General features: G+C 41.6%; 2 protein-coding genes and 1 long non-coding RNA gene across 3 annotated transcripts in view; 2 read left to right on the top strand and 1 right to left on the bottom strand.

Annotated features, from left to right (window-relative positions):
* copb1 (COPI coat complex subunit beta 1) overlaps nucleotides 1-7,593 on the bottom strand; it is a 28,567-nt gene extending 20,974 nt beyond the window's left edge. Inside the window, exons 1-11 of the mRNA XM_077518329.1 lie at nucleotides 7,408-7,593; nucleotides 6,389-6,540; nucleotides 6,033-6,262; nucleotides 5,690-5,859; nucleotides 5,341-5,455; nucleotides 5,158-5,250; nucleotides 4,940-5,077; nucleotides 4,712-4,831; nucleotides 3,104-3,211; nucleotides 2,870-3,016; nucleotides 2,610-2,755 (exon numbers count right to left, since the gene is read on the bottom strand). Of these exons, the coding sequence (XP_077374455.1) occupies nucleotides 2,610-2,755; nucleotides 2,870-3,016; nucleotides 3,104-3,211; nucleotides 4,712-4,831; nucleotides 4,940-5,077; nucleotides 5,158-5,250; nucleotides 5,341-5,455; nucleotides 5,690-5,859; nucleotides 6,033-6,262; nucleotides 6,389-6,479 (1,358 nt within the window). The 5' untranslated portion in view covers nucleotides 6,480-6,540; nucleotides 7,408-7,593. The remainder of the gene's footprint in view (nucleotides 1-2,609; nucleotides 2,756-2,869; nucleotides 3,017-3,103; nucleotides 3,212-4,711; nucleotides 4,832-4,939; nucleotides 5,078-5,157; nucleotides 5,251-5,340; nucleotides 5,456-5,689; nucleotides 5,860-6,032; nucleotides 6,263-6,388; nucleotides 6,541-7,407) is intronic.
* A 1,305-nt stretch (nucleotides 7,594-8,898) lies between these two features.
* pde3b (phosphodiesterase 3B) overlaps nucleotides 8,899-13,538 on the top strand; it is a 171,627-nt gene continuing 166,987 nt past the window's right edge. The window contains exon 1 of the mRNA XM_077518328.1: nucleotides 8,899-9,961. Within this exon, the coding sequence (XP_077374454.1) occupies nucleotides 9,092-9,961 (870 nt within the window). The 5' untranslated portion in view covers nucleotides 8,899-9,091. The remainder of the gene's footprint in view (nucleotides 9,962-13,538) is intronic.
* Nucleotides 12,094-13,538, top strand: part of LOC144017086 (uncharacterized) — a 2,674-nt gene continuing 1,229 nt past the window's right edge. Inside the window, exon 1 of the long non-coding RNA XR_013283097.1 lies at nucleotides 12,094-13,494. This is a non-coding gene — a long non-coding RNA (uncharacterized LOC144017086). The remainder of the gene's footprint in view (nucleotides 13,495-13,538) is intronic.

Here is a 13,538-nt window from a genome sequence, read left to right as displayed (position 1 = left end):
CAAACGATGTAATCTAAATACCACATATTCCAAGCAAAGGTATGTCTTGAGCCATTCACATGCATGCTCGAATGGAATTATTTTTCCATGATGACATAATTGTACGTTACGAGACACCGCGTTCTCTTCCGCGTTCTCTTCCTCGTCGTCTCCCTCGCCCCCTCCTCGCCCTCTTTGAGATGGTCCACATGTCTATAAAACATATAACATAACTGTGTGTTCTCTGTTGCATGGTTTAGTTGCACTAACAAATATGAACATAGATAGCCATTAGCATTAGCTGACGTACAGTATTTCCTAACAATGCCGACAAAAATATTAATTCTGAAATTAAATGACTAAATCACAAATATTAGGGATCTGTACAGTATGTCTAACAAATGCAATTCACTTACGTCATCACTCGAGGGAATACCAGAAGTTGTTTGCGTTCTGTTCCGGTGAAATTGGTGGTAGGCTGTTGAAGTAGGGTCTCTCTGGGACGCCGTAGTTCGTGTGCTTAAAATCATTGCATTATCTTGTTTGACCGATAGATGGCGGTCGTGAGCTACACACTGCGGCTTTAAACGTGATTTAAAAACCAGGAGTGAAGTGGCCTGTCTAACATACAGTGGTAATTGATTCCACAACCTGGGAGCAGCAGTCGCGAACGCTCTGCTCTGTCACCCCTAAGCTTCCGCCTTGTTTTCGGAACTACCAGAAGCAACTGGTCAGCTGATCTTAGTAATCGGGGTGGGCTATAAGGGTGAAGCAACTCAGATAAATAAGGAGGTGCAAGATTATTCAAACATTTAAAAACAAACAACAGAAACTTAAAATTAATTCGATAGTGCACAGGGAGCCAATGCAGTGATGCTAAGATAGGAGTAATATGCTCACGTCTACGTGTCTGCGTAAGCAGACGAGCAGCAGAGTTTTGTATAAGTTGCAGACGGGCAAGAGCAGTCTTGCTAATGCCTACATACAAAGAATTACAATAATCAAGACGAGTTGTAATGAAAGCAGTCCAGTCCAGTTTGATAAAATTGGTTTCACCTTAGCTATCTGGCAAAGCTGATAAAAACTTTTCTGTACAACAGAACTAATCTGCTTCTCAAATTTAAAATCAGGGTCAAACTTAACACCCAAATTCATGACACAGTCCCTGAGATAATGCTCTCAGAAGATTCCTGGCCATCAGAGACCAACCTAGCTCTTCCGATCAGATTGTGGAACAAATTTTGTTGGAGCATGGAAAGAGCTTCAGATAAATTCTGAAGATCCAGAGCTCCAGTCCTACCTCAGAAAAGAAGTTCAATCCTCCTTACTCCTCTCATATGGGATGGGTGTAGGAGAGAATGATTGGTGTGGCGCGGCGTATTTTGGACGCTATGCTACTGAAAGTCCACTCTCCAAACCTCACTCATGAAGTGTTGCAACACTCATGGCAGAGGTAGCAGCCATAATGAACAGTCGTCCATTAGTGCCCGTGTCATCCGACCCTCAACAACTCGACCTGTTATATTTAGTAAATGATGTGAATCTATTAGGGGTGTTAAAAAAAATCGATTCGGCAATATATCGCGATACTACAGCACGCAATTCTCGAATCGATTCAATAGGCAGCCGAAGCGATTTTTTAATATCCATTTTTGATGGAAAAATATTCAACAAAATGTCTAACTTTCATACCTTAAGCATGGAAGAATGTTATATTAATGGAACATTAAGCCTTAATATTTTATTTCAATGCCGTTTTAACATGAAAAAGGTTACAACCTGTTTGTTAAAAGTTATAAAACGGAAGTTTCAGATCAATAAATAATACATTTTCATACATATCTTACAGTGTACATGTACAAGTTTACTGAATGGTATTTTCTAAAATTGAGTAAAAAAATAAAATAAAATAGCAACAATCGATTGGAAATTCAAATTGGGATTAATCGGTATCGAATCGAATCGTGACCTATGAATCGTGATACGGATCGAATCGTCAGGTACGAGGCAATTCACACCCCTAGAATCTATATTGTTTTAAACTTTAAATGACGTGATTGTAATGCACTTTTATTTTTTGTATGTTGTAGTTTTACAGTTTCATCCAGTAAATTGCCAAAACAGCAAGAGGCTTCCTGGTCTTTATTGGAAAAGCTGTTCGTTATCTGTAGAGCTAGTTCTTAAACACTAGTGAAGACAGAATAGCAATATCGTGATATTAAGACTGCCACAATATCGTCGTCGTCATATTCACAATATTTAAAGGGAACACATCTGTTAAAAAAAGTCTGGTTGATTTCCATTTGTGCAGTTCTAGCACCCTCTGGTGGCTAGTTTATTAGTGCAATTGAATTTTCATGAGGAATGTTTTGGCCTTCTTTGTTTAAAATCTGTGCTAATTGTAAGATGAAGGGGAACGTAATATGCTTGTGAAGCGAGTCAATATGTGGAGGAACTCAATGTATGTGTGCATTAACAAGTAAGCACCTCAATATTGTTATTCGAGAATTTAGGTGGTGTATATGCACTGCTATTATGTACAAAAGCACAGCCTTTTTTTAGTACGAGCTTTTTTTTTTTTTTTTTTTTAACAATATTGTGACCTTTTTTAAATATCGCCAAAGACTTACTTGACTGTTTTAATAGCATAAAAGACTTCCAGCATCTTCTCAATGATAAGCGGTCTCAAGGTGTCAAATCTTTGAATGGCTTCTCGCACAAACTCCAGCACATCAGCGGCGGCTGCTTCATTAGTGTCACTTAAGAATTCCATCAGCTGAAAACGCATCAAATATTACTGAAAATTATACATATGAAAACAAAAATATTGTTTGGCTTGGTATAATATTTAAGAAACCAAACAATTCTAGGGAAAAAAAAAAAAGCTTACCACAGGAATGACATTGGCTGCCATGTCAGGGAAGCGAACACTGCAAGAATGAAGTGTGCGCACCAAGAGCTGCCTGTACTTGTCTGTGTCTTCGTGTTCAGTCACATTGTTCGTCTTGATCACCTCTTTCTTCAAAACAATCACCAACTGAAAAGGGATACAATTACCAACATGTGAAGAAACGGCGCATATACATGAAAACAGAACACATGGCATGCGAGTGACTCGACAGACCTCTTCCACGTTGCGTGATGACACAAGGTCCAGCGCCAACTGCAAGGTCTTCTTTCTCACTTCCAGGTCAGGCGTGCCAAGAACACGAAGGATGTCCATCACAAGGTCCTGGGTTATAGTCAATCACAATGGTGTGTCAAACATTGGCACCATACATTGAATATATTCTTGTACAAATCATTCCATTTCTCAAATGAATTTTCAGTAATTAGTAAGTGTTTGTACAACAGCTCCACCCTCTGGATTTCTTTTTCCCCACCATACATTAGCAGCTATCTACGGAGCCCCTAAGGTGACATGGTATGAAAAAAAAAAAAAAACCTTGCATTCCATCGCAAAACATTTTGCGTTCCCTCGCAAACGCAAGGATTGCGTGCGCTCGCAAAAACATTTGCGTACTCTCGCAAAGATTGTGAGGGAACGCAAAGATTGCGAGGGAACGCAAAGATTGCGTGCCCTCGCAAAAAACTTTGCGTTCCCTCGCAAAAAACATTGCGTTCCCTCGCAAAGATTGCGTTCCCTCCCAAAACAACTTTGCGTTCCCTCGCAAACGCAATCTTTTCGTTCGAACGCAAAGTTGTTTTGCGAGGGAACGCAAAGTTGTTTTTTTTCGCCTACCATGTCACCTTCGCTGCGCCGTAAAACACTTCCGGGTCATCTTCCATGTGCACAAAAGCGACGTGTAGACAAAGCAGTGGAAAAATACATGCTCCATCCTAGTCGCTTTGGGAAAGCCTTCCCACTGTTTTGTTTCATGCTTACAAACGTTCCATCCTCGTCGCTTTTGTTCACATGGAAGATGACCCGGAAGTGTTTACGGCGCAGAGAAGGTGACATGGTAGGCGGAAAAAACAACTTTGCGTTCCCTCGCAAAACAACTTTGCGTTTGAATGAAAAGATTGCGTTCCCTCGCAAAGTTTGCGAGGGAACGCAAAGTTGTTTTGTGAGGAAACGCAAAGTTGTTTTGCGAGGGAACGCAATCCTTGCGTTCCCTCGCAATCTTTGCGAGAGAACGCAAAGTTTTTTGCGAGGGCACGCAATCTTTGCGTTGCGAGGGAACACAAAGATGTTTGCAAGGGAATGCAAAGTTGTTGTTTTTTCTACAATGTCACCTTAGGGGCGCCGTAGCTATCAAATAATTTTAGAAATTATTATTCAGAATTTGTTCTATTGATTTATTGAGTATTTGAATAAAAAAAGATTTGGAATTTTTGAACAACAAAATGTGCATGTGAGGTGGAAGTATTATCATCATCATTCACTTGGGATTGTCATTCCGAGTGTGTGCATCTTTAGAAAGTGGGGCCTGGTCTGGCAAGTGACATGGGAGTCAGTGAATGAGAATGCTTGGGTGTCAGTTGCAGCTGTAGCAGCTCATTTAATATGTAATTGGCATGCATTTATATTTTTAACATTTATTCAGTAAAGTGAATAAAAGTGGATGTGTCCAACCCCCCCCCCCCCCCCCCCCCCCCCGCCCCACCCCCGCCCCCCCTTTGACCAACTGAGGAGTCATTACAATATGTTCTAAGCTATTAGCTAAAATCGATACATTGTATTGGCAATTGTATAAATACTGTATATCGTTCATCCAAGTATTTCAAATACCTGGAGTACACGCTCGTGAGTGGGATGCTCCTTCAGCTCGACCAGACGATCAAGGACGATGAGTTTAACATTGTTGTCACTCTCCTTGATAATCAGATCAATGTAGCACTGGGCAGCGGCCTGTAAATGTGTATGATACACAGTTACATTATAATAATGAATTTTCTCGATCAGTTTCCTGCAGTTTACTAGTCTAGCCAATATTTGTCGTAAAACTTGCCAGTGTACCTTAATAGCTGTGGGTGCACTTGAAAGAGTTACAAGCGTGCCAGCTGCCTCATACTTTACAGCTGGGCTGGAGGACTGAAGCAGGTTGTAGATGCAACGGATGAAGCGGGCACGCTCAGAAGGGTTTGCATGACACACCTTATGGGGGAGAAACAAGATTTTCAGTGTACTGGGAGATTACATAGCTTTAATAGTGCTGAAGGGCAAAACAAACTGACTTTGTAAATCAGCTCCACAATGACGAGCTGGAGAATATCTCCAAAAGTATGAACTTGATCAATGCATGTGCTGAGGTAATCCAGAGCTCGATCCTAGTGGAAATAATTGAAAATTAGTTGAGTCATCATGACTGCTTGTGTCAAGTTACTTGTAACAAAAATGAAAGTAGATGGGTCACTGACCTGATCTGCATGAATCAGCATCATAAAAGCATTCCTCTTGCAGCTGGCATCTTTTTCATTCACAAGAAACTCATGGATCAGCTCAGGAGCATCCGGGATGAGATGTTCAAAGTTCCTGAACCAAATAATTATTACCATGAGCGTGCTATTCAACAACAACAACATTAACGGTAGCCATTTTCCCACAAATTAACAGTTTCAAGGAGTGTGCTAAACAATAATTACTGTCCTAATTTCAACTAGGAGGGGGCTGTCCTATCTCATGCAAAGGAGCCACTGTGGGCAGACACTCCAACTACAAAGCACCTTATCAATAACACGTCATTTTTACATAGTTCTAAACTTTTACCTGTAGATGGTGTAAATAGCCAGGACAGCATTCCGCCGGACGTAACTGTGTCGGTGGTCCAAGCAAGCGCGGATCGCTGGCATGAGAGGCTCAAGCAGCTCAGACTCCTTCAACTTGCACAGGAAACGGAGGGTGGAGCCTCGAATGAACTCATTGGGGTGCTGCAGGTCCTACAATTGAAGTAACAACTCCATATTAGCTGACAAATTGTTTTTTCTAACAGCGTATCTTTTTAGGACATCACTACATACCTCCAAGTGTATGCATATTGGACATCATGCTATTCAACTTATCTACTGCTCAAGAGCTAATCTCCAGTGTTATAAAACATGTGTTAGCATACCTTCCTGTAGGCGTCACAGACCAGGATCATCTCCTGAAGCAACTTGCCGTCCAGAGTGGTTTTGGGCACAATCTCCCAAAATACCAGCAGCAGTTTTTTGATGGTGTGGTCTTGAAGAGGCAGTACAAAGCGGATTATTGTCATCAACAGACCAGGCAACTTCTCCCCATTGAGGATCATGATTATCACTTTCTTCAGCGCCTCAGTTTTCGCTTTAATATCCCCTTTTTCTGTAGAATTGAAGAACAAAACAAAAATAAACAGTGTACACTTATCACAGAAACGTCCACATGAACAAAATTCAGACTTTTACAGCCCATAAGACTCAATCAGAAAAATCTACAAGAATCAATTACCCAGATCAGTCTTGAGGCTGACTTCAGATGGGGGCTCTGAGTCAGATGTGACATTGATCAGAGTGTAGCACACGTTCTCAGCAGCTGTCATTTTGCCGCTGGACTTGGAATGGTGTTGAAGTACCCAAAAGAATCACTGACTGTATTTTCACCTGCAGTGAGCACAAAATCAGTAAAGCTCCTCAATGATGGAGGACATAACTAGTTAAAGATATTTGCTAAACAGATTAGCGCTGGAAGTTTATTGTATTATTTTTTTTAGTTAATGACAACCATTTTTAATGATCCATCCTGTTATTCAAAAACAAGACATTTCAAATTGGCAGTCGAAAATGCACTACCAAATCGATTATGATTCACTCGGTTTGGTCCTTAGTCCTTAACATGTCAGCCTGATTTCATGGAGGACTACAGTCAGCTATCTAGACTAAAATACAAAACAAACAGCTTTGTTTTGCATTGTTCTTCTAACTTCTAATCTATTTGCACTTTACTGATTAAAATGGTATAAATTAAGGCATGACTCACTTAATACTTATATGTAACACTTGCTGGCAGTAATATCAACAGACAAAGAGCCATTTAAACTTGAGAGATTAAAGATTAAAAGGTATTTAAAAAACACACACATTTGTATCGTTTGTGCCAATAAAAAAAAAGAATTAGAAAAACGATAAGCATGGAAAATGCGACTTAGTCCCATAATTTAATGAAGTGACACGTAGTATGTGGAGTGTATAGAGTAGACCACCCGTGCCACGCTAACATCCACGCAGTTCTACAGTAACATTATTGTTTTATTAAATACACACGAACAACAATTACTTTCTCATTAAACAAACAGGAGTCAGTAGACGGAAAATGAGCAACAATCAATTTGCAACCATTGGCTAGCGGCAGCTTCTCCCTAGGCCAATGCATTGAAATGGACGACACTGGTGCTAATGCTAGCTCGCTATCTGACTTATCGACATGGTTAGCACTTAGCAGTAGTAACAAAGGTCACGTGCATACTTTACCTCGAATCACAGCCAACAGCTGACAAAACGTACTTCCTAGGGAAGATGTATTATTTACATTTATAAAAGTGAGTCGCCCCGCTAGGTGAGACGTCTCTTTTGGGTCGCCAGTCGCCACTACTTCCTCGTGACGTGGAGCCTGGAAAGGTTCAGAGCCACATCACTGCTATGGTGTCTCAGGAGGGCCAAATTACCCGGATCTGCCCACAAAGAGATATATAAACACCACGTCATAGAAAACGGTCTCCGAAGTTTCAAACAACTACAGTTTAAAATATTACAATAATAAAAAAATATATATATAATATAGTATAACTTAAATTATATACATATAACATAACAATAATAAAAATCAAGTTGACCAAAAAGATAACCGCAAACCCCAGTTTTAAATTGTATTAAACTAATTGTATGTAGTACGTGTGCGTCTATGTACAGTACTTGAAACATGGGTAATCTGGTTATTGAATAATAATCACAGTATTGTACTGACCATCAGTGTTTCCAAAGGTTTTTGTGATTTGCACTGCCCCACAGTGGAGCATTATGTAACTTCACATAGAATACAAAATACTTATCTACAGGATAAACTGCACAGCAAAAAAAAAAGACCATTTTATTAAGTAATTTGCTTATGGTACAGCGATTAAAATGTTTAAATATGTACAATATTTCAGACACAAATAAGGATGTAGCGTTTAGACACACAAAGCTGTCAGCAGAAATTGAAGCTGGTATCCATCCATCCATCCATCCATCCATCTATTTTCTTGACCGCTTATTCCTCACAAGGGTCACTGGAGCCTATCTCAGCTGACTTTGGGCAGTAGGCGGGGCGGGGTACACCCTGAACTGGTTGCCAGCCAATCGCAGGGCACACAGAGACGAACAACCACCCACACTCACAAGCACACCTAGGGACAATTCGGAGTGCCCAATTAACCTGCCATGCATGTCTTTGGAATGTGGGAGGAGACCGGAGTACCCGGAGAAGACCCATGCAGGCACGGGGAGAACATGCAAACTCCACCCTCGAATTCGAGTCCTCAGAACTGGGAGGCGGACGTGCTAACCACTCGCCCACCGTGGCACCCGAAGCTGGTATCATTTGATTAAAAAAAACATAACGCACTTTCCCTTTAATTGTGTCATACATTATACATTTCAATCACATATGTGATATGGCACTTGATTCATTGGAACGGCCCAAATCAGTTTAAGCTGTCAGATACTTGTCATTGATTTGAAAAGCAGGACAAAGTGACCTAAGTTACACGTTCACTTTTTGAAAAACTTGAACTTAAGAACTAAGAAGTTCTCAGTACTTGAAGAAATGCATTTAGTTATATGTGGATGTGGTGTGCTTTTCCCTGCTGGCCCCAGATATTGCAGATAACAAGCTACGCCCCTGGCGTTACTGCCCATCTCTCATCCCACCAAATCGGAGCGACCACGAATCCATGCAATGCCAGTTGTGGCCCCTAGGTGGCGCCAGCAAAGCCGTTCGCTGTAAAAACAACATATCACCTTCGTTCCTCAGTGCTACCGCTGGAGCATGTTACTTGGACCGACCATGGAGCGACTTCGTCGTCATGTAGTCCAGCGTTAGCGCGACGAGAATAGACGGTCGAGTGGGGCTTTCGCGCGGGGGGGGGGACGGACGACGTGTCGCCGTCGTCGAGCCATGGCCGCGCGGGAGCAAAGAGAGGCTGCACACGCTAAAGTAAGGCACCACCACGACGGAGGCATCAGCTCGGACGGCTTCAGGAACGGCTATGTGAAGAGCTGCGTCACCCCCCTCAAAGAGGACCACCACAGGGGCTTGTTGTTGGGCGAAGACCTCCTCGGCTCCAAGGTCTTCAGAGTTTCCGCCGTCTACGTCGGCGCCGTCGTCGTTTTGACGCTTTCCGTGCTCCTCTCCCGGAGCTCGCCGAGCGACTCGCGGTGGGATTTGCGGACTTTGGTGACGGGCTTCTCGCAGTCCGCCAGTCCCCTGTTCAGCATTGGCTGTGCCTTCTTCTTCCTGACCTTCTACCTGAGGATGAGGAAGAAGAAGGAGGAGGACAGCCACTGGTGGCTCCTGTCGCTGCCGGCGTCGTGCTACCTCGGGGACTTCGTGGTGCTTCGCTTCTTGCAATGGGGCGAGGAGCAGCACCAGATGCAAATGGTGGGCAGGTTGTTGTTCGTGTTGGGATGCGTGGGTCTCCTTACGCTCGTCCCCACGCTCAAGCTCAAACACAGCGTGCTCGTCCTACTCTTCGCGAGCGTGGTGTGGCTGCTCTCCTTCACCAGCTTAGGTGGGCTGCCGCCGCTCCTCAGACCGCTGCTCGCCTGTGTCGCCGGGCTATGCGGCTCCTTGCTGGGGCTCGGCTTCGACCGATGTTACCCGCCCAGGGACGCTCCGAGCGGGGGCTCTGCCACGGAGGAGAAGGTGCCCGTCATCAGAGCCCGGAGACGCTCCAGTTGTGTGTCGCTGGGGGAAACCTCTACCAGTTATTATGGCAGCTGTAAAATGCCCCGGAGACCGTCTTTACCCTGCATATCCCGAGAGCAGGTACGTGCACTTTCACGCACTTCCACGTTTGTTGATGTCGCGGGCCCAACAACAGGCCCACATGTTCACTAGAGGAAGAAAAACAGCGTGTCGTGGACACTTAATGCTGCTAGCAAACGTGCAAAGTCGTGATTAAAGTACATTTGAAACAGAAAAAGCACTGAACAGGGGTTGAAAAAGTTTTCAAACTGTAATAAAAAGTACAGATTCCTGTGTAAAGTACTTAGATGGCAAAAAACACTACCAAAAGCAGAAGCACTGATTTGACTCATTTACTTAAGTAAATGAATTAAAGTACAGTGTGTGAAATGTGCTTATCGACAAAAGCACAAAATTACATTGATCATAGCTTAGGTGACAAAAGTTTTAATATTCAGTATTGTACTGTATCCTGTTAAGTTCAATTTAAGGTAGCCTAATTATAAAAAAAAAAAGTAGAAGCTTCAGATTCAACTTGGTTTCTTAAGTAAAAGTCAATAAGTACCAATTCTGAAGTATACTTAACTACAAAACTACAAAAAAATGTATTGAACAACTTGCAAAAGTACTTACCCTCTAGTCTGTACTTAAGTACTGTAGAAATACATTATTGCATAAAAAAAAAAAAGACTTAAAAAAGTTGGTGAAAGTAGAAGTACTGATTCAAGTCATTTACTCGTGTAAAAGTACGTTTCGCAGTGAGTCTTTGCTTGAAGTACAAAAGTACAGAAGCTGCATTGAGCAAAGGTAGCAAAAGTACTCGCACAGGTCCTTTGTAAAAAACAAAACAAAAAACTAGTGAAAGTAGGAACTACTGCCAAAAAGACTTATTAAAGTAGAATAATATAAATTAGATTAATATATATATATATATATATATATATATATATATATATTAAAAAATGTAACATTCTTTATTGAATTACAAATGATTTTTTTCCCAGTAATATTTTAAAAATGTTTTTCAGTTGCCTGAGTATCTTTTGACGGGGTTGCACCAAACACAGCAAATTAAACAACACTGTAACAAATAAAATATCTTATAAGTGTCATGTTGATGGTTGCGCGTGTCCAATCAAATGATGTTCTATTGCCTGTTCTTCTTCAGTACATAACAAAAGTTGAAAAGTTAAAGGTTACAAAATGTTACTGCCTAAACTGTCCTCAAACTCAGGAATGACCCACACACACTGTTTCTTAATAAATAAATAAATAAATAAATGACTCTGGTAACATAAGTACTGCTTTAACTCTTGTACATTGGTAAAAGTAAAACATATGGAAGTCCAACATGTTGACTCATTCAATTTACTTCTTTTATATGTTGTGGAGGTTGAAAGATTATGGAGCCCATTTTGACCAAGTAAAGCCTGTATCCCACTGAAGGGCGAACATTTGCGAAGCTAGCAAATTTTGATTTATCGTAAGGGTTCGTTCAAGGTTGCAACGTTTGTGAAACATTCTCTAGATGAACATGTTCACGACTTCCCTGCGATAAGAAAAACAATTCAAATTTAAGGTGAATGTTTAGCGAATGTTTGCAAACTTTGAACAAACCCCGATGAACCCTGACATTCGCTTTGCCAGTAAGAGAAGTGCGCGTCTCGAATTCAAGGTGCATAATGGGTAGCGGTGTGGTGCATTGTGTGTAGGCGAAACTACCAAACGGTCATTGAAAATGAATTGGATCCGATGGAATCGGCTCTGATAGAAACGTTTCAACGGCTGGAAAGTTGCTTTTTTTTTATTAACATGCATAGCATGTGGTTGACTGATATCGGGGAAGTTGACTTGCAAGCTTTAAAGTGTACAGTTAGGCAAAGATTGTCACCACTCTAATCTCTGCCATTGGAATTGATATGGTAGTTGGTAGCCTCGTTTTTTTTCCCTCGCGCATGCGCAAACTTAATGCGTACTTCGCGTATACTCACAAACCCTTTAATGGGATACAGGCTTTAGGAGTCGAACAATCTATTTTCAACTGTAGGGAGTAAGAGTAAAAAGATGTAAAAAATAATAATGATATATGTATGTATGTATGTATATGTATGTATGTGTGTGTATATATATATATATATATATATATATATATATATATATATATATATATATATGTATGTATGTATGTGTATGTATATGTATATGTAGGTTAATATACAGGTTGGTGTTATTTCCTGCTTGGCATTGCTGCCTGTCGCACCTCCTCCGGTGCCCATGGGTCAGCTGCAGGGTCATCAGCCAGGAACCACCAGTCATTAGGCGCTTTCACACCGCAGGAACTTATGATGGAACTTCCATATGTTCCGGGGGAGTTTGTCCAAAGTTTGCGTTCACACACAAAGCCAGTTCCGGGTCTGGGGGGGTCGGAACGGTACTACCTAAGTTCCTAGGCATGAGGAGGGTATTTGGGTGTACCCTGAACGACACAAGGTGGGGGCGTGTTGTCTAGTGTGTTATGATTGGTTGACTGGATGAGGAGGTGTGTCGTTTTGGTTAGATGATTTTTTTTTTTCCCGCGGTAAAGCCGCCATTTCTTCTTTACTATACTCTATCGGGCGCTACGACTTTTTCTTCAAACATTTCGGCAATGGAAGGATTAAAAAACCGAGAGGTGGACGGACGAGGAAGTACAGGCTCTCCTGAGCAAACATGGGACGAGGAGACCCAACGGCACTTCGAAAGTCCAACAAGAAACGATAATAACCGCGAAGCTAGCAGAGTTAACATTACACACACAAAAGCAGGTGAGGGAAAAACTAAAGAAACTCCAACAGGACTAAAGGAAACTCAAGGACCACAACAACCACAGTGGAAATGACCGCAAAATTAATAAATGTATGAAAGACTGGACGACATTCTCGGCCACCGGATGGGTTGTACCACCAATAGTACAAAGGAGGACTCTGCAATCACCATGCTGGAAGCAATGTGCAAGGACACGGCAGTGTGCGAGGATTCATTGCCAACAGCCTTGCTACACACGAAGGTAAGACAGAATTGCCTCATGCACATCTTTGTATATATATTTATTTAGGTCGATGCTTGGTCGCAACGTGGCTTTTACACCGCGCTAGCATTAAACTGTTAGCGTAGCATGTTAGCTTAAGCTTGGCAAAGTCACGCATCCAGGGCAACTCCGAGCCCATGTAATGTGAAATCATTCCTAAATCAATTAACCTAGTAAACGAAAAGTATTGTAGGCAGCTAACGCCGAAATAGCCCTGCTTTCAGTGACGAAATTGAAAAGCTTCGTGAAAAGGACGTGTGGAAGCTAGGCATACTATTCACTGTTAAAAGCAAAACAACCACTTCGGTTTTTTGTTTTGTTTTTTTTTCCTTAATACAAAGCTCTGCATTCAACGTAACTAAAACGTTTTAACTTGTTAGCCTCATCACCTAACAACTCATAAAAAAAAACAAAAAAAAACAACAACAACTCATAAACAGTTCTAGGGAAACTGAAACGTAAGAAAAATAATGTTATGTACTGTGACTTACAGCTGGACCTTCTCTGTGCTCTCCTTTACGTTATGATGCCTCCCTGAACAGTCCTGGTATGTTTCATTTCATTTTATATAACTTCAAAAGCTTCATTTAA

Source organism: Festucalex cinctus, chromosome 4, assembly GCF_051991245.1.
Source record: "Festucalex cinctus isolate MCC-2025b chromosome 4, RoL_Fcin_1.0, whole genome shotgun sequence".
Lineage (NCBI taxonomy): Eukaryota > Metazoa > Chordata > Actinopteri > Syngnathiformes > Syngnathidae > Festucalex > Festucalex cinctus.
This window is presented reverse-complemented; position numbering and strand designations above follow the sequence as displayed.